Here is a 25,996-nt window from a genome sequence, read left to right on the forward strand (position 1 = left end):
ATGGCTGTGTATGGTCAGCTGAAGGAAAGAGGGATGGGGAACTTTCTCTTTTGCATTTACCCACCAGATGGCTGCTCAGATGACCACATGGGGGAGCTGAGGAGTCAAGTGTCTTTGCTCAGGGGCACTTCGACACATGCCAAGTTGAACCAGCAACCCTCTCGATTCCCAGACAGCCTCCACAGCTACAGCAACATGTCGCATCGCAAGCCGTGGTGAGCTTGTAGATCTTCTATTTTTGAAAAAAGAAAACCCAAAAGAAGGCACTAGCTCCCTCCAACACAACGTCCACACAAGTCTATGGACTTAGTTTGTTTACAGCAAACGTCATAATGACTTTCCTGCTACAATAATCTCATAAATTGGATTTGAATTCTTAAATATATATTCTTTATTATATCCCCACATCTCTCCTTTCCAATTTCCCCCCTGGCAGCCCCCTGGGCGTTGTGGGCCTAGCCTGGCTAATAAGCCAGACCGAATCAGCCGTTGGCAAAAAAATATTTGCCTGCCGGCGGATTACGGTCTGGAGACCTTTTCATTTCAAAGACCCCCATAACTGTCAGAGTTCAGGGTCCATTTGGAAGCCCCTCAAGGAACCCTGAAGGCAGTAGCAATGACCCCGGTTCCATTTCACTTTGAGACCTGAGTTTTATCCATTTCGTTACTCAGAGTGTACACATTATGGAACCAAACTGACCCTATATAAGTTCAGTTGGTGTTAAATGAACACTCGGGGATTTCACCGTGTAATGTGTGCTTCCTGTAACTGGGTCCCAGCAGTCGCAAAGTACAACTTGCAAAGTAGCACCTGCGCGGTGCATCAGTGTGTTCCGATTAAGCTGCAGTACTGAAACCAGAAACTGACCACAGTTCCTACTCCTCCCTGTACTCACAAAACACTCACACAGGCATATGTTGGTACTGCTATACTTTTGAGGGCATCAGAATTCACAGATGGCAATTTCATGAATGACAAAACAAATGTATATTATTGTTATGGCCCTCTTCCTCTATATCTGCTATAACCTTTTGAGAATCTGAGAAATAGAAATCTATTTACATTTTTGAGAAATGTAAATAGATGTGAATAATAATTTGTAAATAATAATTATTGTGAAGACCAGGAAAAAAACAGCGATGATATACATTTGCATGGGGACATTTGGCCCTCACAAGTATAGTAATGGACACACACACACACACACACACAAAACCAGTGGCATGTGGCCTGGACAAACAATGTCCCATTTCTGGAATACTGCAGACAGAAGTATGCGGGGGGGAGAGAGAGGGGGAACAATGGGAAAGCGAGCACACAGCAGAATGCCTGGAGAGGGAGAGAGAGAGGAGGTGGGGGTGGAGGGTGGATATAGACCCCCCCCCCCCCCCCCATCTCCATCATTCTCCGCCATGCTACAGTCGGGTACATCAGGGGTTCTCAACGTTTTTGGCTGGGGACCCCCGGAAATGCTTTGGCCATGTATCGCGACCCCTGCCCTGACCTCTCCCCACCACCAATACAAACTGACTGCAAAAATAACCTTAATAATAGAGAAAATATATCATAAATTAATACTGAAACCAGATATAATCATTAAGGAAAGTTTATGCATGTACTGTGTAAACTCTTAATTTCCATTTCCCAGCCATTCAGTTGCAAAAAGAAAATTGAATTTTTTAATTAATTTGGGGACCCCCCAAAATAATTTGGCGACCCCTCCTATATACAGGTTTAATGTTTGTTTTTTGTTCAATGTTTGTTTTAAAAACGCCATTGACAATGAAGGGAACATTTACGTCATCTTGTCCCTAACACAAACATTAAATGCTTACACAAACATTAAATGTTTGTTTTGACACCGTTACTATTACATCACCTATGAGTTAGACTTTAATATATTAGCGCCCGTCACTTCACACGGGTGTGATTTTTGTCCTACACAAACATTAAATTCCCTTTGACAATGAATGAGAATTTTACATCATAGCGTCATAGTCTATTTTAATGTCATGATGATGTACGATGATACGAGCGCCCCTCACTTCACACGGGTGTGATTTTCTTTTTTTGTGTATAGAGGGTATATGCACGTGCAGCAATTTACCACCGGGACCGCCCCCAAAACCGTCCTGTCCTGTCCTGCCCCGGGGTTAACAGGTGCGATATGGTCCTGCGTATCGCACCTGTTTCTAAATTGTCAGATAATGCAGGAGATAATGCAGGAGAGCAGTTGCTCTATTGAAAATGAGCGCTTCCAAATCATCTGCACGGAATTTCTTACCAGAAATGTTCCAAATCACTGAATGCTCCTTGAAATGGCCTAAAATGTGCTGTTGCTTATTGTCATGTACAGTTACATTACCAGTCATAGCGTCGCCACTATTATCACGTTCACTGGTTATCGTTTAGGAATCCATTTCACTGCCAAGTACAATAAACGGTTACATCATGGTTATAGTGTATCTGGGTCAGGATGCTTGCTCATAATATCCTTGCTTAAAGTCTCATTTGAGAAGCTAACTGTATGTCCCTTCTGTAACCGACTCTAATACCATGCTCTACTGTACGTATACTGTATGCAGGAGTCAGGAGAGTCTGCCCGCCCGCCCGCCTGCCCACCTGCCCGCCTGCCTGCCTGCCTGCCCGCCTGCCTGCCTGCCTGCCCACCACTACGGCTGACATTTCGTGTGCGGTATAATAATTCATATTGAAATGTGCTTTCAATATCCTCTCCTTCTCATACAATCTCTCTCTTCCTCTCTTTCTGTCTATTGTCTCTGTCTTTATTCTCTCTCTCTCTGTCTCTGTCTCTGTCTCTGTATCTCTCTCTCTCTCTCTCTCTCTCTCTCTCTCTCTCTCTCTGTCTCTCTCTGTCTCTCTCTCTCTCTCTCTCTCTCTCTCTCTCTCTCTCTCTCTCTCTCTCTCTATTCTGTCTCTGTGTCTCTGTGTCTCTGTGTCTCTGTGTCTCTGTCTCTCTCCTCTCTCATCTAGCTGTGCTCCAGGTTCGGGGGTGTGGAGCTTCCTCTGGGTCAGAAGTAGGGGGGGAGGTTGGGGAGCGGTATGGCCCCCATAGCGTATCTGTGGGTCCCACTGAAACCTCATCAGCAGCCATGCAGACCAGCCAGGGCTAATGACCTGTGTCAGTGTGATCAGCATCTGCTTTGTGGGAACGGAGATCCCGCCTGACGATAGTGTGTGTTTGTGTGCGCAGACGGCACGCTTGAGTACTCATGTGTGTCCATGTGGGTTTGTTTTGTGCGCGGCATGTGTTATTGTACGTTTGTACTGTATATGTAGATAGTAACCCCCCCCCCCCCCCCCCGTGTTATTTAATTAATTCCATTTGTAAACACGTCAAACATGAAATTCCTCGGTGTGTATATGTAGTGTGTTTGTACAACAGCTGGTGCATTTTTGGTGCATTTTTTTAAAAATATATAGAGCCTTTTATCCAAGGCGCTTTACATGGATTGTGCACGGATCGAGCTGCATGGAGAGTACAGCATTTATCATGCAGTCTTTAACTCTTTCGCCGAGTCAAATTCAGGAAGGCGGCATGGATGTTGATCCTTGTTGGGGGACCCCCTGCAAAATGATTCAATGTAGCGTGACATTATTTTCTATTCAAAAGTCACAGATATACTAATATATATATATATATATTGTGTGTGTGTGTGTATATGTATATATATATGTATATATGTATGTATATGTATATGTGTATATGTATATGTGTATATGTATATATATATATATATATATGTTTATATATATATATATATACACACACCGTATATTATATTCAAAGATTTGCTCATATATATATATTGTAAAATAGGTTAATACCTTTGTGTGTGTAAACAACAATGCAGACCGGGTTCCAATTAGTAGTATTTGTGCAGCTGAAGCAGGGTTTGTTCTTCATCTGAATACAGTGGTATTAATATAGTGCTTGCAACTGTATTAATTGATACTCCGTGGTGGGAGTTCTGCTCTGGTTTTGGTCATTTTTCGTTATTTTATATTAAGTCCTTTATATTGTCAGGGCACGGGCTGCCCCGTGACAGTATTGTTGACCTATTTCTAAAATATTAGCGCAACTTTCGTTCAACTTTGACCCCTCTATCACATGGAACTATGTTTTGGGCGTAGTGATATGGACACAAAAAACAGTTCTGTGTGATAGAGGGGTCAAAAATGATCGAAAGTTGCACTAATATTTTAGAAATTGGTCAACAATACAAATTACGTTTTTGTACAGATTCATTTACTTTTAATGCGTGGCCCCTCTGTGCCCCCCACAAAATGACCACCAAAACCAGAGCAGAACTCCCACCACGGGACTCGAGCAACCAATTAATACAGTTGCAACCACTATATTAATGGCAAGTATTTTACACACATTATTTGGACAATAATAGGTTTTCTTCTTTGGGGTTTGGGCTGTTTCTGTCACAGTCTTTCAACAGTGTCCAGCGGAGACGCGTGTGTAGCAGATCTGTGCACCACGCTGTCCGTCCACCCTGCTGCTCAGGAATCAAGCAAGCTGTGCAAACATAGCCTGGCTAATAAGCCAGACCGAATCAGCCGTTGGCAAAAAAAATTTGCCTGTGTGATATTAGTCTGGCTTATTAGCCAGGCTAGTGCAAACACCCCCTGAACGCCCCCCACCCCACCCCACCCTGCCCAGCCCCAGACCCCCACCCCCTGAGACAAGAGATGAGAGGCCTTGATGGAGTGCCAAGTGCGAACCAGCAGGAAGCCAAGGTTCTGAGAAACAGGTGGAGAGGAGAGGAGAGGAGAGGAGAGGAGAGGAGAGGAGAGTGGAGTGGAGGGGAGGAGAGTGGAGGGGAGGAGAGTGGAGGAGAAGAGGACCCTACTGTAACCCTACTGCCATGCCGGAGGCAGATGTATGAGCCCTGTGGCTGAAACAGAGAGAGAGGGTGAAACTCGAAACATGCTGTGTTCTGTTATACAGAAAGTCTCACTATGCAGTGGTTGCAAAACTTTTTAGCCAAAAAGGAAATTAGACGTTGCTTTATTTGCACCGCATTGTGAGTTTGTAGATCGGCTATTTTCACTATACGTCTTAAATATTTTGTTTTCAACAAGTTTTTTTGGGAATATTTTTAGAAAAATGTTTTGAAATAATTAAAAAATGAAAATGTAGGAACCCATAATAATGTGTCCGCAACCCACAAATGGGTCCCGACCCACTATTTGGGAAACATAGGGTCCTCTTGCAGAAACCTATCTCATAGATTATCTTTTATGCGTGATTGTTTTTTTTTTAGCTTGTAGATCTGCTACTCTTGTAGTGACAGTTTTGGACATGTGAGGTTTTCACCCGACAGAGAAGATTTGTAAAACATCCTTCTGCTGCCATGCATGACTGCAGCACCTGTGTGTTTGCATGTGAATACCGTATGCGTGTCTGTCTGACTGTATGCCATCCGTATGCGTGTCTGTCTGACTGTATGCAATCCGTATGCGCTTTGCATGCTTATAGTTGCTGTCCATGCACGGCATGTTTGCTGCGCACGTGTGCGAACATGTGCATGCCATTCCCCGAGAGCTATGTTGGCCGCTCGGCGCCGAATCCTCGATACACGCACGTAATCTAACCGTAATCATAGCCAATTTAACACTAATAACCATAGCTGTAAACGTAACCATAACAGTTATGCCCATTAGTTGCTGCGAGAGTGAGGTCTAGCCAACACCAACTCGGGATTCCTGGATCGCTGCCCTCCACAAATTCCTATCCAACATCAGGTTCTTGAGCTCTGCAGTGTTGTCAGCCAAGCTGTCGCGCCGCAGCACCTCTACATAGGTGGTACGCTTCTTTCCCCTCCTGGCTTATGCCCATAACGGTTATGAGTCTACATCTATTTGGGGACACCTGGGACACCGCTATTGTCTCCTGAATAGAACATTCCATTCCCAGTCAACTGGCTTAACTTCTAAATCAGTAGTTTCTCAAACCGTTTTGTGCCAAGGACACCCAGAAGAGGAGAGTTGTGTTAACACGTTCCCTCCCGCCACAAGGGCAGGCCAGTGCCAGTCAAATGCGCAAAATACCAAAGTAGAAGAAGAGATCCTCTGGCAGCAGGAAGTGCAGCCACTGTGTCCACAGACAGTGTGGGCAGCGGAGCAGCCGTAATGGAGGAGGCTCCGACTGCGCGATGTAAGAACAGACTATAATAACCTCCCAAAAGATTTAGCTCATTTTGAGCAGAAAAAGGAGTAATAAAAGCGCGCACGGCTGCGTTTTAAAAATAAAATAAAATAATAATAATATATATAAATATAGCTGCAAGCAGCGATAAAGCGGGACCAAGATAGAAGAAGAACAATGCGCAATAAGAACAACATGCACAAATGAGACTGACGAGCTGAGTTGTCGGTACCGGGATTTGAACTCACAACCTTGTGGACCGAAGGCGGGAGCTCTACTGACTGACCTACACTGAGACAATCAGTGACTATATTGTAAACAGTAAAACCATTCAGTGATTTGGTAACAAGAAGGTGTGTCCTAATTTTGGGCATGTCTTTATCCATTACTACAGTGTGTTTTCACGCACAGTTAAAGTGTGTGTGTGTGTGTGCGTGCGTGCGTGCGTGCGTGCGTGCCTGCCTGCCTGCCTGCCTGCCTGCCTGCCTGCCTGCCTGCCTGCGTGCGTGCGTGCGTACAAACTTCTCTTTGTGTGCGCGTGCGTGCGTGCGTGCGTGCGTGCGTGCGTGCGTGCGTGCGTGCGTGCGTGCGTGCGTGCGTGCGTGCGTACAAACTTATCTTTGTGTGTGTGTGTGTGCGTGCGTGGCTGCGTGGCTGCGTGGCTGCGTGGCTGCATGCGTGTGTGTGTGTGTTAGGCAGACAATCGTTCATAACCATGGATTTGGATTGAAGATCATCTCTTTAGTTTTTGTGGTGTTTAACATAAGGTGGCTATTATCACACCAGTCTTTAAAGTTATTGATCTCACTGATATAGCCCACAGGGCGTTCAACAATATGTACAAATAAGACTGACAAGCTGAGTTGTCAGTAGCTGGATTTGAACACACAACCTTGCAGTCCAAGGGCAAGAGCTCGACTGACTGAGCTACATGGAGACAATCAGTTACTCCATTGTTAACAGGAAAATCATTCAGTGTTTGTTCAGCATAAGTACACAAACTTTAGTGTGTGTGTGTGTGTGTGTGTGTGTGTGTGTGTGCGTGCGCGCGCAATTTGCATTGGCTCATAAAAACTACATTTTTTCACTTAACAAAAATGTGCTACGATTATTTGTCCGTATAGGTCCAAAGTTCACGTGTAGAAGTTTTCGTGCATTTTGAGCAAAGATTCTGGGAGGAGTTACATTTGAACTGTTTTTCATATAATTCAAAATGGCGGGTGATCTAAAGGTCAGAGGTCAAAAGTCAGAACATGAAAGTTGTTCGGCATGAGGAGACACATATGTGTATCAAAGTGTCATTGCCAATGGTCAAACGGTTCATGAGATATGCACGTTCAAAGTTTGCAAGTTTGCAAGTTTTGCATCAATTGAGTGCTATAGCGCCACCATTTGGCCAATCGTGATGGGCTTCGCATAGTAAAGTGACATAAGCATATGTGTGTATTAGAGGCAGAAGAATAATTTTCACAAAACAGCAATTTTCATTGGTTCATAAAAACTTAATTTTTTCACTTAGAAAAAATGTGCTACGATTATTTGTCCGTATAGGTCCAAAGTTCACGTGTAGAAGTTTTCGTGCATTTTGAGCAAAGATTCTGGGAGGAGTTACATTTGAACTGTTTTTCATATAATTCAAAATGGCGGGTGATCTAAAGGTCAGAGGTCAAAAGTCAGAACACGAAAGTTGTTCGGCATGAGGAGACACATATGTGTATCAAAGTGTCATTGCCAACGGTCAAACGGTTCATGAGATATGCACGTTCAAAGTTTGCAAGTTTGCAAGTTTTGCATCAATTGAGTGCTATAGCGCCACCATTTGGCCAATCGTGATGGGCTTCGCATAGTCACCGTTTGGCATGGTCCTCTATCATGTTGACAAGTTTTGCGAAAACCGACTGCACGGTTCAGTCAGAACAGCTATTTTTGTTGGAAGGAGAAGGAGAAGAAGTACTGATCATATAATTCAAAATGGCGGGTGATCTAAAGGTCAGAGGTCAAAAGTCAGAACACGAAAGTTGCTCAGCATGAGGAGACGCATATGGGTATCCAAGTGTCATTGCCAACGGTCAAACGGTTCATGAGCTATGCACGTTCAAAGTTAGCATTTTCAATTGAGCGCTATAGCGCCACCATTTGGCCAATCGTCTTGGGCTTCGCATATTCACCGTTTGGCATGGCCCTCTACCAGATTACCGCGTTTCGCGAAAACCGACTGCACCATTCAGTCAGAACAGCTATTTTTGGCGGAAGGAGAAGAAGAAGAAGGAGAAGAAAAATAAACACAAAAACAATAAGTGACCAAAGTCACTGCGTGACTTCTTGGTCCCTAATAATATATATATATATATATATATATAAATATATATCTTTTATATATATATTTTATTACTGGATTAAAATGACTAAAGAAAGATGGAATTTCACGTTCTGGCACACGCGGGGGGAGGAGAAATTAACATAATTCCACATTCCTGGCATACATTCGGTTAAAAAGAAAACGCAAAATTATTCAAAAACCGTTCAATGCGAACACGATCAAACGCATCATGTGTCTCTCCGTCAGAGTGGAAGCGATGGTGAGGAGAAGGCTGCAGGCTAGCACCGTCTATCATGGTGTCATATTTGACAGTGAGGAATATGCCTCGGCATCCATCTGTCTCCATCACCACTTGGACACAATGTGTGTGATGTTGGGTTGAAGGCACTCGCTGCCAGTCAGCCGTACTGTGTTCCAAGTCCAGCCAAGTGGTGGAACACTACTTGATCGTACTATACTGCAGCGTCGCACAAAAGCTTCAAAGGTAACGGATCCGCAAGCTGGAAACTCGGTGCGATGTGTTTTGACTGAGCTTGTAGATCTGCTACTTTTGATGTTTTTGAATTCTGAAAAGTTACTTTTGGTTTCCACCCGACAAACGGTGTACTCAAACTATAGTTAACTTCAACTTTGAGATACTCTTTTTTTTTTTTTTAATATTAACAACACTAGACCGGTGCCCGGCTGTAGAGCACCGAGTCGGTAACGATGGAAGTTGAAGATCCATGCCCCACCCGGCTTTTTAATTCCCGTTGTACGCCTGTCAGAGTACCCGTTCCATCCATCTGTCGGTGTCCCTTTTATGCCCGTATATGGAGATTTCTGTATCTGTCTCTCTGTGTTCCTTTATTATAATGTTAAAGGTGGGCACTCGGGACCCACGGTGCTTGGGTCCCCCTGGAAGTGCGCCCCGGAGTTTGTTGGTAGTGCATGGCCGGGTGTGGGCGCCCTCCCCCTATGGAGTTCTGTGTCAGGCATGCCCAAATATGAAGTGTGTTGCCTAATCTCAATGTGACATCATGGAATGGACAGGTGAGGAGGTCCACTGGCAGAGCCTGACCAGAGCCTTTTGTGGTGGTTCTGGACAACCGTGTGTCCAATTTGAAGTCGGTGGAGCGAATGGTTCTCGAGTTACGTGCATTACAGACGTACACACAGACATGGTGCAATTATAGATACTGTAGATACAAGTATTTATTTTTCAGTTATGTTTAAAATGTGGCTAAGAATAGTTTGCTAGTTACTTAGATCATCACTTACTTAGATAAAAAAAATCAACCACTTAAGCCCTATACTTTATTTATATCATACTTTTTCTATTAAAAAAAAGTACTCAGAAGTACTTTTTCGGAGAACTTCTTCCATCACTGATTCCAGGCAACATGCTGAACTTATAATGCTCCTTTCGTATCGTCTCTATCGGGTGACCTCATATGTCCAAAACGGTGTGACTTTTCACGATTCAAATAAAAAAACTGGAAAACGGAGCGCGAAGTAAGTGACGTGCTTCGAGATGGCAGATCTGCTACTTATGCCGTTTTTGTGACACGCTGCAGACTTAGGGCATTAAGCAACTAGTCGACTAGTAAATCCACTAGTCGACCTTGTTGGTACTAGTTGACTAGTTGATAAGAATTTATTATTTTCCCCCCGATTTTGTAGGTCAGGTCAGGTAGATTATAGTTATAGTCAACATGTACACAGTTTTTCAATGTACAAATATTTATTTCCCAAAAAACAAAAAAAAAACAAAGTTTATTTTATTTTTTTTACATAATAGGTAGTTAAACAACTAGTCGACTAGTAAACTAGGCAACTAGTCCACTAGTAAAAATTACTAGAAGTGAATGCCCTAGTGCGATCAAGTAGTAGGGCGTTCATTTACGAAAAGAAAAAAAAAACCCACAAAAACGTAGAATATGGAGATAAGAGCTTTCTGCCCGACAAGGCAACAATATATGCGAGCCCTCTGGCCTGATACGAGAGCGACTCTGAGCCAAACCTTGTGTGATCCCTTTCCAGGCCAGTGCGAAATTGACGCATCGTTCGGCTCAATCAAACGGCGCATATTTCACTGTTCCTTGGCCTGCAGGGTAGTGATGAGAGGCGGCCGGGTTGGATGAGGTCTGCTTTCACACTGCTGTCCAACTGGATCAGATCATGCACTACTTCATCTCCTTGTACGCTTTTACGAAGTGTTACCAGCTATTATTGTGTGTGTGTGTATGTGTGTGTGCGTGCGTGCGTGCGAGCGAGCGTGAACTGGTGACCCCCTCACCCTGACTTGTAGGAGTTGAGGCAGTACATTTTGTTTGACTTGGTTCCACGGATAAATATATTGTGAAAATGGCAGATCTACAAGCTCACAATGCCGTTTTGAGCTTGTTTTGCCTCTTATGTTATTTCACAATTTGGCCTACAGTATGTTCGACCAGTTTTTGTAGTATACTTTAATTACTTTTGATGTATTAATGATCTTTTTTTTTCTTTTTTTCTGACATTTCACCAAATACAGACCCTTGCGTACAGCTGAGCAATATCATACAAATGATTTGCACCCCTTCTTAAAAAGAAAATCTCTTATGTCAAGTATACTTAAATGCCAATGCCAGCAAACAAGCCTTTCTCCATGTGCTGTTCTCCAACAGTTCCAGTCAGCCTGACTTATTGTTCCTAGTAGTAGTATAAATATAAACCATCACTGTTCCAATGCTCCCATTATAGTACACCATGTTGTAACAGGATACTGAGTGAGGAGCAGGAAACCTCTTATCTCCATATTCTAACTTTCATAAATTAATGCCCTATCACGTTACAGTGTCACACAAAAGCGACAAAGCATAAAATGCAGCATATCTGCATGCTTGTAGCGTCTTCGCTTACCCCATTCTGGACGGGAACCCCTTTTGGTGTTTTAAGCATTAGGCCTATGCTATGCTTTAGCTATTGAAAAATAGCAGATCTAATAGCAGATCTACAAGCTTGTAGATCTGCTATTTTTGAAAAATCGTGAAAATGTGTGCAAATCTTTGAATATATATTCTTTCGCTTTTAACCCAAATCTTTGCTTCTGGGGGAGTCCCTGGGAGAACATATTTTGAGATTGGGGTCCAGGGCCAATTACATACAATTCTGGGGGTCCTAAGGTCCTTGACCTGAAATAGTTTGAAAACCACTGACATAGAAACAGGTTTTTCAGAAAACTGTCTGTCAGGATTTAGAAGACATTTGTAGAATCCTCCTCAGGTCTAGAGCTTGTCTATCTGCTGCATTTGCTAGTATTTTTTAATTTGAATCCCGAAAAGGACATATGAGGTTTCCACCCGACAGAGACGACATGCATTTTAGGCCATTAGACTAAACTAAACTAAAGGTATACGCACAGCTCTGTACATCATCTTGATTTTGTTTTCGTTGTCTTTCTTTTATTTGGGTGGAAAACAAACCTAGACTAGACTATAAACTTAAACTAAACAACACTTACGTTTGTACTGAGAGTGTACAATTGGAACCAAATGGACTCTTATAAGGGTCCATTTGGTTTCGTTTGTGCTACAGTAGATAAACACTTGAGGATTTTTTTTTACTGTGTGGCAGGTGCATGCTGCAGACCTTTTCAGCTATTTACCACTCTGGCCTATCCTGATGGTGGGTTATTTTTCACTTCAATGCCAATGAGCTGTGGATGGAACCAGTTAACACTCCCATCGCCCAGGACGAAGTTTAGTAACGCCCGAAGCCCAGGACGAAGTATTGTCCAAAAGACGAAGTTTATTGATACGAGAACGGATCGCATGGCTGTATAGCCCAGGCGCGCCTGCTGGGCTCTCCTCGGTGACGCGCAAGAGTGATACGTCATCGAAAAACTCCCTCCTCTGTTTAGCTGATGAAAACGAAAATCTTAAAACGTTCATAACTCGCGATCTATATCATCCCGTCTTTTTCTGAAAAAAGATCCTGTGTTAGACGGCGCTCCGCGGTTCAGTCGCTAGTCTCGATAGATTTATTCTTGTCTCCCGTTGTTGTCGATCGCCTCTAGAGTGCTGTGGCTATTGTTAGCTGCTACACAACATCATGAACTTCCGGCCGGTCCGTCCGGAAAAGGCGTCCGTGTTAATAAATAAATCGACTGGGCGCATGAATGTAATGGATTAAATAGTTCCGGGCAATTAAAGTGTTAACAGACAAAGGAGGATTTTCTGTGCTTAAAAAAGGCATTAAATAGTTCTATATTCTGATGGTACTACTCATTGCTGCAGGTAGCTGCTATAGTCAGAGTGTTTGTTCAATAACAGGAGTCTCCATGACTCTCCAGCAAAAGAAAAGGCACTTGTGGGTCACGATACCAATTTTATCCAATCAGGAGGATGGAGAACTCAGGAAATTGGAAGAGGAATAACACAATTGGAACTGGAACATTATAAAAAAGAAGCTGATAAAAATCAATGGGTACTCTCGCCTGATTGGCTGACATTTTGTAACCTACCTGAACATTTATTCTCTGTTTATTATTGAGCTGGAGACACAGGGAGAACCCTCTTACTGAACAGATTAGTCAGCATTTGAGCCATGGACCACCATGTGATGAGGTCCCATTAACATATGCCACAGACTAATAACAGTCTAAGTCCACACTATTGATCCATAATGTATAAATGATAGATAAGGGTTCAGGACAACGAGGCCTTTTCGTGGAAGGGTCAGAATGAAATTTGGACTTGGACTGTTTTTCGTCTGTGGTACTCAACCTGCTATGCAGGCAAACGTTGATCAAAATAACGATTATTCTACATTGGTCCATTTGGTTTCATTTTACACTCAAGAGTTAATGATCTATAAGGGTCCCTTTGAATGATTACCAACTCTCCATCCTTTTAGGACCACATGGAACCCCCTCAAGGACCACTGGTGGTCCCCAGACCACTGGTTGAAAACCACTGCTTTAAAGCAATGATTACTATCAGAATAACCTTTTAACAAATCCCTTTTTTCTTAACACAACAAAAATAGCGTGCGTGCGTGCGTGCGTGCGCGTGCGTGCGTGCGCTCGCTACAGACAGTTTCACAATCAATAGGTGTCCACGCGACTGGCACAACAGGTTACAGCCAGTAGTCTGGCATTTTGTGGTGCATATTGCACTAGGAAGTACATTTCTAATCTCTCATTTACCGTACGTACTCACAACTTCATGGTGTCATTTTCCTCTGTTGTCTCCTGCAGCGTAGTCTTTTTGTTAACCCATTAAGACCTGAGGCTGCTTCTACAAATGCCTTCTAAATCAGTAGTTCTCAACCCGTGTGTCTGTCAAGGAGTCAGAAGGACCCCCAAATAGATGTGTATTGGCCTCGGATACCCCAACTGAAAATGTGTTGTGCCCCCCCCCCCTCCCCAAAAAAAGAGAAGATGTGTAAAAAATTAAAATAAATTAAATTGAAATGTTTTAATTTGACCTCCACCAACACTTAACAGGAACCAGCACAAGTCTATCATGCTTCGATTGGACTAGCTATAGTCCCCCTAGTGGCCACTGTTCGCCACTGCATTCTGACCCGTCAACGCACCCACTCCAAACCCAGGGCAGAACAATCAGCATTACGCAACAATGTACGCATGCATGCACGCACGCACGTGCATACGTGCGTGCGTGTATACGATGCGTGTATACGATGATAAGAGCGCCCCTCACTTCACACGATGGAGAGGGCCACTATATTTCCACACTCACTCCAGAGGGCCACTATATTTCCACACTCACTCCAGAGGGCCACTATATTTCCACACTCACTCCAGAGGGCCACTATATTTCCACACTCACTCCAGAGGGCCACTATATTTCCACACTCACTCCAGAGGGCCACTATATTTCCACACTCACTCCAGAGGGCCACTATATTTCCACACTTACTCCAGAGGGCCACTATATTTCCACACTCACTCCACATTGCGTATTTCTGTTGTAGCAAAATTTGCCTATATTTTAATTCAAACCCTGAATTGTGTTTTGCTATTTTTGCAATGGATTCCTGAAAAGTAACCTTTTTATTGAATTTAAAATGAATTTAGTTATATAGTTATGTTAATTGTATGAACCAAATACAAATATATTGGACATAAAACCGACAATAACATTTTAATTATTCCATTAAGCTACATATTGCATGTTTGGAATTGTAACAGCTGAAATCAGTATATCAGTATTCTGATATACAGTACTATTCTACCTGAGGGCCACATTAAGTGATGGTGGGGGCCGCATGTGGCCCATGTTAGCCATGTATACCTTACTTCAGGGGTTCTCAACCCGTGGGTCGCGACCCCTCGGGGGGTCGCCAAATTATTTTAGGGGGTCCCCAAATTATTAAAAAAAAAAAAAATGATTTTGTTTTTTTATTTTTTTTTCACGATTTTTCAAAAATAGCAGACCTACAAGCTCGTAGCGCGCCACTCGGTGGCGCGCTATGAGCTTGTAGATCTGCTATTTTTAAATAGCTAAATTATAACAATACTTAAAACACCAAAAGGGGTTCCCGCCCAAAATGGTTTAAGGTTATTGTAGCAGTCAATTTATATTGGGGGTCGGGAGGGGGCGGGGCGGGGGTCCCGAGACATTGCCAAAGCATTTCCGGGGGTCCCCGGCCAAAAACGTTGAGAACCCCTGCCTTACTTGATCACACATACAGCGTCACACAACAGCATCAGAAAGTAGCAGATCCATCGGCTACCTTTGCTGTTAATGAATTTGAATCCTGAAAAGGAACATTTATTTTATGTTTTTACAACATATGAGGTTTCCACCCGACATTATAAGCTATCTGTGTTTTATTATTTGGGCCTTTTGAGGTTGACGTCGACTCGAGGCCTAGGGCAGAAACGCAGAGAGATCTTTTCTCTACATTCACATGCCTGCCTGCCTGCCTGCCAGGGCCCATAACTTGTACACTGCATAGTAGTTTTTTGCACACATTCCTCTTGCCTTCAGCTGAGGAGCTGGCCAAGGGAATACTGGAAAGGTCGTCCTTTTGCCAACTCGCCCCGCGGGCGTACAGCCGGCGGAACCGCTCAGCCTGGTGTTCCTAAACGTAACCTATGCCTAAACGGTTAAACCTAACCTTATTTATAACCTTAACCTTAGTAAAACGGTGCCAAAACCTAATGCTGCATTCACATGGAATCAGGCAAGCGGTAGACTGCAAATGTCAAAGCTGCTGGACGGCACGGAGCGGTAGAAAGATTCAATATTTTAACATTGATGCTGTCTGCCGTTACCGTCGCCGGTTCTGGCTGCCGGGCTGCCGCGCCGTCCTGTTCCGTTGATGATGATTCACGTTCAAAAACAGCAAAAAATAGCACATAAAAAAAACCTCACACCCGTGTGAAGTGAGGGGTGCGCTTACTGAAGATAATGATATGAAAATATGTCTGAAAACCGCCTATATATTATATATACAACATCTCAAAATTCACCATTAATTGTCAATGGCATTTAATGTTTGTGTAGGACAAAGTTTGTGTTTACACACACAGCTGGATAATAGGAGGGGCTAGCGCCCCTTAAAAAATCCCACTTGTGTGAAGAAGGGGCGCCTCAGTCATTTAAACAAACATCCTACTCTAAACTAAACATTGAAAGTCCATAGACTTGGCTGCCACGTGACATTACCTTTAGTGCTCTAAACAAACATTAGAAAACGCCCATGGACTTTGCTGCCATGTGACGTAATTTCCGTAAGCCAGATGTTTGAGGGCCCAGGAAGGACCATCAACAACACAAAGTATGGAGATAATATACAGTAGAGATAAGTTTCTGCCGAACAGCAACGTCAATAACCTTTGACTGTACTACCTGTACTGTTAACAGGCTACCCGTGTTAATAAAGTAATCAGACCCACCCATTAGGCAATGTTAATATGGCATATAAAGCATTATTACATGGCTTGGTTGAATGCTTGATTCTGATTGGTCAATCGCTTAATTCAGCGGTGAGTTATCTCATGATAATGACCGCTCCGCTGTATAATGACCGCTGCCTAATCAAACCCTCTGAGCACCACCAGCTGCGCGGCTGCGCCCGCTTGATTTACTGCCGTTTCCAACATAACAGCCATGTAAACACACACACTACTGACACACAATGTAATTTACAGCTAAACATTGCTCTTAAAAATGTTTTTGAAAACATTTGAGCGAGAAATAGACGAAGCAGCTGGACCCGAAAATGGATTCTATTTGATCAACTCACTTCCTTGTTTTCCGACAGTGCTTCAGCCCTGCAGCTGGGCAGACGTAGCCAGCGCGAAGTTATGGAATACTTTTTTTGTTGTGTTTTGGATCAATGGATTAATTTATGTTAGTTAGCCATGTAATAAGCGGGATAATATCTGGCTAGGTGGTCATTGTCGGGATATAATTCACCTTCAGGGAGTGTAACCACCTCGGCTTCGCCTCGGTGGTTAAACTCCCTGTCGGTGAATTATCTCCCGACAATGACCACCTAGCCAGATATTATCCCTTACTTAACTACTACAGGGTTATTGTGTTGACAATGTGTTGCTTTATGACGTGTCGATCAGCCTGTTCAGGTTTCATTCTCAGCAATGGCCGGGTTATTGCATGGTTGAAAGAAACAGGATCCCAACCCGACATGCACACGCACGCCCTATCTCACGGCGAGGATCTCCATATTTGGGCATAATGTGACGTCGCAACAATTCAAGGCAGCAAGTGTACATCAAACTGATTGACCTGAATATCAATTTCACAGCAGGCACGGTTTACATTATCTATTCCATCCTCGGTTTGCTTCCAATCTATTTGAGAAATAATCACTCAGACATTCAGCCCCTCTCTCTCTGTCATGTACCGGTATAAGTAGAGTAAGCCTTTGAGACTTTGGTATGACCCGGCCGGCGGGCCGGGGATCGAACGCCTCAGCCTCCCAGTCTCAGGGCGGACACTCTAACCAACAAGGCCACTGAGCTGCATGGTCTTGTGTACTGTTAGCAATTATTAATATGGACAGTGCTTGATTTTTCATCATCTGGACATCAGACCTGCTTTAGGCCTGTCGAGGAGTCTGGATGTATTTCATCTTCAAAGGAACCTAGCGAAGACTAATGTCTTTTAACCACATGTTGGTCGTTGAAGACTGTGATTGCATCCTGCACATGATGGGAGCTGTCCATTATTGTTTGTATCTTTTAGTTACTTTTAGAAAAGAGCAAGTGTCTTTGATTAGATGTGACGCTACATCAGTCACATCATTAATCAGCTAATTCTTTTGCAATATCACTCATCTGGATGTGGGTGGGGTGTTGAACTGTTCGATTGAAGCAAGCACTCACAGCCGACGGGCCTTTCATTTCGCATTGGCGTCTTCGTCACTTGCATCCCTAACTTTACGCTACTCGTCTTTAACCCATCCGATCAGGGAAAGCATCCATGCCATTTTATACTTCGGCTATTCAAAAATAGCAGATATACTGTACGAGCTCATAGCGCGTCACTTTGTGCCGCACTATGAGCTTGAAGTTAAAAATAAGACTCAGTTTATCTCTACTGTTCTATATGTACCATTTTCTGTCCTCTCTTTTTACGTGGTTGCCTAAGTGTGGTTTCATATTATGTGTATTTAGTGATTAGTGATTTTTAGTGATTTAGTGATTTTTTTAGTGATTAGTGATTTTAGTGATTTAGTTAATCTGTGATTAGCGCTCCTCTACTGTTCTATATGTACCATTTTCTGTCCTTTTTTACGTGGTTGCCTAAGTGAGGTTTCATATTATGTGTATTTAGTGATTAGTGATTAGTGATTTTTAGTGATTTTTTGTGATTTTTTTTGTGATTTTTTTTTTTTTGTGATTTTTTGTGATTTAGTGATTTAGTTAATCTGTGATTAGCGCTCCTCTACTATTCTATATGTACCATTTTCTGTCCTCTTTTTTACGTGGTTGCCTAAGTGGGGTTTCATATTATGTGTATTTAGTGATTAGTGATTTAGTGATTAGTGATTTAGTGATTTTTAGTGATTTAGTGATTTTTTAGTGATTTTTAGTGATTTTAGTGATTTAGTGATTAGTGATTTTAGTGATTTAGTTAATCTGTGATTAGCGCTCCTCTACTGTTCTATATGTACCATTTTCTGTCCTCTCTTTTTTACGTGGTTGCCTAAGTGTGGTTTCATATTATGTGTATTTAGTGATTAGTGATTTTTAGTGATTTAGTGATTTTTTTTTTGTGATTTTAGTGATTTAGTTAATCTGTGATTAGCGCTCCTCTACTGTTCTATATGTACCATTTTCTGTCCTCTCTTTTACGTGGTTGCCTAAGTGAGGTTTCATATTATGTGTATTTAGTGATTAGTGATTTAGTGATTTAGTGATTTTTAGTGATTTTAGTGATTTTAGTGATTTAGTGATTAGTGATTTTAGTGATTTAGTTAATCTGTGATTAGCGCTCCTCTACTGTTCTATACGTACCATTTTCTGTCCTTTCTTTTTTACATGGTTGCCTAAGTGGGGTTTCATATTATGTGTATTTAGTGATTTAGTGATTAGTGATTTTAGTGATTTAGTGATTTTTAGTGATTTAGTGATTTTTAGTGATTTAGTGATTTTAGTGATTTAGTGATAAATACTGTGACTCTTCCGTCCGACGTTGCTATGGCTTCGGGTATAAACAATGTCATGGACGCGGTTGAATGTAGTTCTCATTGGCTGGACAGACAGATAGATGATGGTGCCTGACCGGGTAATGTGGTCTGTCTGAGTGACGTCATGATACTGATTAAATGAGAAGCGTTGGGAGCTTGTAGATCAGCTATTTGTACAACGTTTGCCTTTTTGTAAAGGTCACTAAATTGTAACTTTATATTAATCATTATTATTAATTATTATTAATCATCTGGGGGTCGTTGAGGGTCGTTGAGTGGGTACCAGGGGGTCCCCAGTGGAGCCCTGGGGTCCTGAGTGGGTACCAGGGGGTCCCCAGTGGAGCCCTGGGGTCGTTGAGTGGGTACCAGGGGGTCCCCAGTGGAGCCCTGGGGTCGTTGAGTGGGTACCAGGGGGTCCCCAGTGGAGCCCTGGGGTCGTTGAGTGGGTACCAGGGGGTCCCCAGTGGAGCCCTGGGGTCGTTGAGTGGGTACCAGGGGGTCCCCAGTGGAGCCCTGGGGTCGTTGAGTGGGTACCAGGGGGTCCCCAGTGGAGCCCTGGGGTCGTTGAGTGGGTACCAGGGGGTCCCCAGTGGAGCCCTGGGGTCCTGAGTGGGTACCAGGGGGTCCCCAGTGGAGCCCTGGGGTCGTTGAGTGGGTACCAGGGGGTCCCCAGTGGAGCCCTGGGGTCGTTGAGTGGGTACCAGGGGGTCCCCAGTGGAGCCCTGGGGTCGTTGAGTGGGTACCAGGGGGTCCCCAGTGGAGCCCTGGGGTCGTTGAGTGGGTACCAGGGGGTCCCCAGTGGAGCCCTGGGGTCGTTGAGTGGGTACCAGGGGGTCCCCAGTGGAGCCCTGGGGTCGTTGAGTGGGTACCAGGGGGTGCCCAGTGGAGCCCTGGGGTCGTTGAGTGGGTACCAGGGGGTCCCCAGTGGAGCCCTGGGGTCGTTGAGTGGGTACCAACGGGTCCCCAGTGGAGCCCTGGGGTCGTTGAGTGGGTACCAGGGGGTCCCCAGTGGAGCCCTGGGGTCGTTGAGTGGGTACCAGGGGGTCCCCAGTGGAGCCCTGGGGTCGTTGAGTGGGTACCAACGGGTCCCCAGTGGAGCCCTGGGGTCGTTGAGTGGGTACCAACGGGTCCCCAGTGGAGCCCTGGGGTCGTTGAGTGGGTACCAGGGGGTCCCCAGTGGAGCCCTGGGGTCGTTGAGTGGGTACCAGGGGGTCCCCAGTGGAGCCCTGGGGTCGTTGAGTGGGTACCAGGGGGTCCCCAGTGGAGCCCTGGGGTCGTTGAGTGGGTACCAGGGGGTCCCCAGTGGAGCCCTGGGGTCCTGAGTGGGTACCAGGGGGTCCCCAGTGGAGCCCTGGGGTCGTTGAGTGGGTACCAGGGGGTCCCCAGTGGAGCCCTGGGGTCGTTGAGTGGGTACCAGGGGGTCCCCAGTGGAGCCCTGGGGTCGTTGAGTGGGTACCAGGGGGTCCCCAGTGGAGCCCTGGGGTCGTTGAGTGGGTACCAGGGGGTCCCCAGTGGAGCCCTGGGGTCGTTGAGTGGGTACCAGGGGGTCCCCAGTGGAGCCCTGGGGTCGTTGAGTGGGTACCAGGGGGTCCCCAGTGGAGCCCTGGGGTCGTTGAGTGGGTACCAACGGGTCCCCAGTGGAGTCCCCAGTGGAGCCCTGGGGTCGTTGAGTGGGTACCAGGGGGTCCCCAGTGGAGCCCTGGGGTCGTTGAGTGGGTACCAGGGGGTCCCCAGTGGAGCCCTGGGGTCGTTGAGTGGGTACCAGGGGGTCCCCAGTGGAGCCCTGGGGTCCTGAGTGGGTACCAGGGGGTCCCCAGTGGAGCCCTGGGGTCGTTGAGTGGGTACCAGGGGGTCCCCAGTGGAGCCCTGGGGTCGTTGAGTGGGTACCAGGGGGTCCCCAGTGGAGCCCTGGGGTCGTTGAGTGGGTACCAGGGCGTCCCCAGTGGAGCCCTGGGGTCGTTGAGTGGGTACCAGGGGGTCCCCAGTGGAGCCCTGGGGTCGTTGAGTGGGTACCAGGGGGTCCCCAGTGGAGCCCTGGGGTCGTTGAGTGGGTACCAGGGGGTCCCCAGTGGAGCCCTGGGGCCGTTGAGTGGGTACCAACGGGTCCCCAGTGGAGCCCTGGGGTCGTTGAGTGGGTACCAGGGGGTCCCCAGTGGAGCCCTGGGGTCGTTGAGTGGGTACCAGGGGGTCCCCAGCTAAATGATAGATAGTTGGGAGGAACCAAATGTACCCTTACAAGTCTCTAACTGCATTATGGCAGTTAGAGACTATATCAGTGCAAAGTGTTGCCCGGGTTATTGGTATTGCCCATGCAGGTGTAGCCACAGGCGTTTTATTTTCAAAAGAAAAGAAAATGCCTGGGCGAAACCCCCTTTGTGGCATACAGGAGCCTACAACACACACACACACACACACACACACACACACACACACACACACACACACACACACACACTCTCTTCCCTCAATTGGTGAGCCAATAGGACGTTGGGAGATGGTTCCACCCCTCTATGCCCGTGCAGAAAAGGACAGGTCTCTTTCAGGCTAGCCCAGGTGTAATAGGGACAAAACACCTGCTCATATATTATTTAGTTAGTTACTGCGAGAGTGAGGTCTAGCCAACACCAACTCGGGACTCCTGGATCGCTGCCCTCCACACTTTCCTATCACATTACGTTCTTGAGCTCTGTAGTGTTGTTAGCTAAGCTGTCGCGCCGCAGTGCGTCTACGTAGGTCGTAGGTGGTTTTCTTCTTTCCCCTCCTGGCCCTGCCCTGGATACGTTGGCTCCCATAGAGTCAATTTACTTGCCTCTGGTTCTTGGTGCCTGATTGCCCTGCCAGCCTCATCCTTCTCCTCTTGCTTTGTCTGTGACCGGTGGTAGGTCCCCATAGAGCGGAGATATTATGTCAGTCCTATGACGTCAGTAGTGTGTGTGTGTGTGTCTGTCTATATAATCGTTAGCCACCCATTAAAAGCAGGCTTCACCAAATTTCAAACTGTCTTCATACAACCATCCCTTACTAACTAATAATGGTACCATTTTTGTCTACTCACTCTGTGTCTCGGAGGAGGAGAAACCTGCCAACCCGTGACATCATTAATGGGGAATCCAAGCTTATAGAAACGGCATTGTTGTTGCGTTAATACAACTCAAAATCTAAATGTTGAAATCTTGTTAAAAATTATGATGTTTCTGGTAGGCGGGTTTCTGAAGTAGACAAAACTGGTACCATTTGAGCATTGGAGAGGACCAATTATATGAAATTAGCCTAAATGGCTGAAGTTGTCCTTTGAGTACCTGATTGAAGGCCAGACTATATAATGGGCGTGTTTGGAAATAGTGCACTGAGCACACTGTGCAATGCAAACTAATAGGCGAGTGCGCTCCCGGTGCGAATTTCCGAACGCACCCATAATGTTACATGTTTTGTGGGAGGCGTGCTGTAGAGCCAGATATCTGTGAGGTAGCTTCGGAGACCGCAGACGTGGGAGTGAACTGCAGTTCAGAGGGGTGTCGGTCCAATTTGTTTTGGTGACATCAGTGTTTTTTTACCCAGGAGGAGGGGGGCGGGCGCCACTGGTGTATTTGAGGCTCCACAAGCGATGTACTTGGGGGGGGTCACTCGCCCAAAGCTATAGCCTAACTCTGCAATAGATCTGGGTTGGCCACCCATTTTTCATTTTAGATCAGCCCAGGGAGTGACATCATCGCTTGCTGTCTGTGGGAGTGGGAGGTCCACATGCTTCAATGTTTACATCTGGATTTACGACAATGCTGAATGGGCTATTTTCCAAATCCAAAGATGGTAAGTCTTGTGTGATGTTATAGGCTACACTGTGGTGAAACGGCCCCAGCCGGATCCTTGCAGGGGGGCCTCGGGATTTTGAGCGACGCTACTGGTGGTCGCACAGATCGGTGAACCCAATAGGATTCACCACCGTGATCCCAGCGACAGCCGCCCCTCTAGTCCAGAGGTCACGCAGACCAGAGGTCACGCTGTCTGGGCCAGGCTATAGACGTGATGTAACGATGAAAGGCCATCATGGGACTGTGAGGGTCATCCAGTGGCCATAGGCCAGATTCTGGCCTATGGTCGCTGGTGACGTCACACCGCACTTTATAAACGGCTGGACATTTCTTAGCTACTATTAAACATAGCCGAGCACGGTAGTGTTGTGTTGTGGTTTAACTTCACACCCCCAGGAATGAGCTTGGATAATGAATTTGACGACCAAAAGGAGGAATTCAGCCAAGACGACAATGCCACCGGCGGAGTGGTCCACGAGCCGGAGCAGGAGGTGGACTACGGCCTGGCTGCCGCATTGTTATCCCTCTGGGATAATAGTATCCCCCTTTTAGCTGACCTTCCCGTGGCTTCCAGCCCGGTGCAGGAGGATCCGGACGATGACTACGCTTTTGAGGTGTTGAGCGCCGAGGAGATCCCCCAGCGCATTGCAGAGTGCACCCGGGTCGTCACGGAGATCATCGACATCCCCGCGGCAACTACGCGCATTCTCCTCGGTCACTTCGGCTGGGATAAAGACAAGCTGATAGAGAGGTACTTTGAGGGAAACCCGGACAAGCTGTTCTCCGAGTGTCACGCCATTAAGCCCCGTGAGGAATCTCTGACCTTTCCCCCAGTCGTCGCGGTATCGCCGGCGGGGGATGTGCCGTGTGAGATCTGTCTGGATGACCCAATCGGGGCCTTCACAGGCCTGGGATGCGGACACGAGTTCTGCAAGCAGTGCTGGAGAGATTACCTGACCACTAAAATCACAGAGGAGGGAATGGGACTGACCATTTCTTGTCCCGCTCAGAGTTGTGACATATTGGTCGATGACGACACAATCGTGAGCCTCATAACGGATCCAGAAGTGACATCGATTTATCGGCACTTGATCGCAAACGCCTACGTGGAGAGCAATCGACTGCTCAGGTGGTGTCCTACGCCCGACTGCCGGCACGTCGTCAAAGTCGAGTATCCGGCCGCCAAGCCCGTGAAGTGCGGGTGTGGTCGCCGGTTCTGCTTCGGCTGTGGAGAACACGGGCACATTCCCGTTAAGTGCACGTGGCTGAAGAAGTGGATTGAGAAATGTGCCGAGGAAGGCGGAACTTATAACTGGATCGCAGAAAATACAAAGGACTGTCCAGCATGCCACGTCCCCATCGAGAAAGATGGCGGCTGCAATCACATACGTTGTCGGAACCAGAGCTGCAGATACGACTTCTGTTGGGTGTGCATGGGCCCGTATTTGCCCAAGCACAAACCCGGTGTTGCCTGCAATATAACGGCGCTGACGTACAACGACGAAGATGCCAAGGCGGCCCGAGATGCACTGGAGCGGTCCAGGGCACACCTGCAGAGGTACCTGTTCTATTACAAAAGCTACACGAATGACATGCACAGCCTGCGCTTTGAGCACCAGCTCTACGCCAGAGTCCAGACCAAGGTGGAGGAGTTGACGCCCGTGATCGACCCGCAGTTCCTGAAGAGGGCCGCGGACGTGCTGTGCCAGTGCCACTCCACGCTCATGTGGACCTGCGCGTTCGCCTTCTACCTCAAGAAGAACAACGATGCCATCATATTCCAGAACAACCTGGCAGACCTGGCCAAAGCGGCCCAGCTGCTGTCCAGCCACTTGGAGCAGGACCTCGCCTGGGACTCCAACTCCCTGGAGCATACCATAAAGAAAGTAAAGCTGATATACAGATACTGTGAGAGCAGAAGAAGAGTGCTGTTGCAGCACGTGCACGAAGGCTATGTGAATGACCTGTGGGAGTACGGAGAGGATTGAGAAAAGCATGAAAAGCAGCAGATCTACTGAAGCTCGAAATGTGGCGCGAAGCGACATCTTTTGAGCTTGTGTTTTTACATTTTGATTCCTGAGGAGTAACAGTTTTGGACATAATTTATGAGGTTTCCACCCAACAGAGACAATATGTCTTGTGCATCTTGCGTAGGCTAAGATTAGTACCAGATATTTTTCACCCATCATGAAGATTCTTTTGCGTGTTGTGAATTCATAGGATACGTTTCGTGAATATGCTGTGATAATAATTATGCCCTGGTTTCAGAGTGCTCCGAGTTTCTATAGTTAATTACGAAGAGTGGGAATTCTCTTTTACTATGTTGCCATGTTCATCAACATTATTTGAACGAAATTTAATGAACGTTAATAATCCCTTGTGCATGGGTATAGTATCAAACGAGATGCAACCATCGCACTTTGCAATGACCTCCTACACCTTTTCACCCAGAGCAGCAGTGCTCTGACTTTAGTTTTTCCTGTTTCTTTTTCTCTCTCTCGTGAATCTTTTGTTTGGATTTTTTGTCTTTTGTGCATTAGTGTTTTTAAGAGAGAAAGAGCGTGCGAGCCTGCATGCACGCGCGTGCGTGCGTGCGTGCGTGCGTGCGTGCGTGCATGCGTGCGTGTGTGCGCGCGCGTGCGCACATGCATGTGAGTGCGTTAGAGTGAGGAAATGTCTCGATTCTAAGATGCATTGTAATGAGGACGATTATTACATAACTGATTTTAGACTACCAACGTTTATTGTGGATTGACTGGATTCCAATTGGGCAAACATTATTAGGCTACATGCTACTATGGGAGATGAGTTAAGGAGGTGGGGATTAGTAGTCATGAAATCGCACCCAGTGTTTCACATCTGAGCACATTTCTGTACACCTGATAAGTTGACAATTTTGTCCAGAGAATGTTAGAATTCAAACGATGTCAGCATTGTTAAATCTACTGATAATGTTTTTGTTCTACTGGTAATGGGAGTAAGGCACTTTACTGGAATAGAAACGGTAGATGTTTTGATGTAGTGTCGTGTTGTTG

At 45.8% G+C, this 25,996-nt stretch overlaps 1 protein-coding gene across 1 annotated transcript; it reads left to right on the forward strand.

The window, feature by feature from the left end:
- Nucleotides 1–24,949, forward strand: LOC306934990 (E3 ubiquitin-protein ligase arih1-like; the record flags this gene model as incomplete). Its single annotated transcript, XM_079517812.1, has 3 exons — nucleotides 1–215; nucleotides 2,996–3,039; nucleotides 23,358–24,949. 3 exons carry the CDS (start codon nucleotides 1–3, stop codon nucleotides 24,947–24,949), a joined length of 1,851 nt encoding a protein of 616 aa, XP_079373938.1.
- Between the last annotated feature and the right edge of the window lie 1,047 nt (nucleotides 24,950–25,996).

This window comes from Electrona antarctica, assembly GCF_951216825.1.
Source record: "Electrona antarctica genome assembly, chromosome: 13".
Taxonomy (NCBI): Eukaryota; Metazoa; Chordata; class Actinopteri; order Myctophiformes; family Myctophidae; genus Electrona; species Electrona antarctica.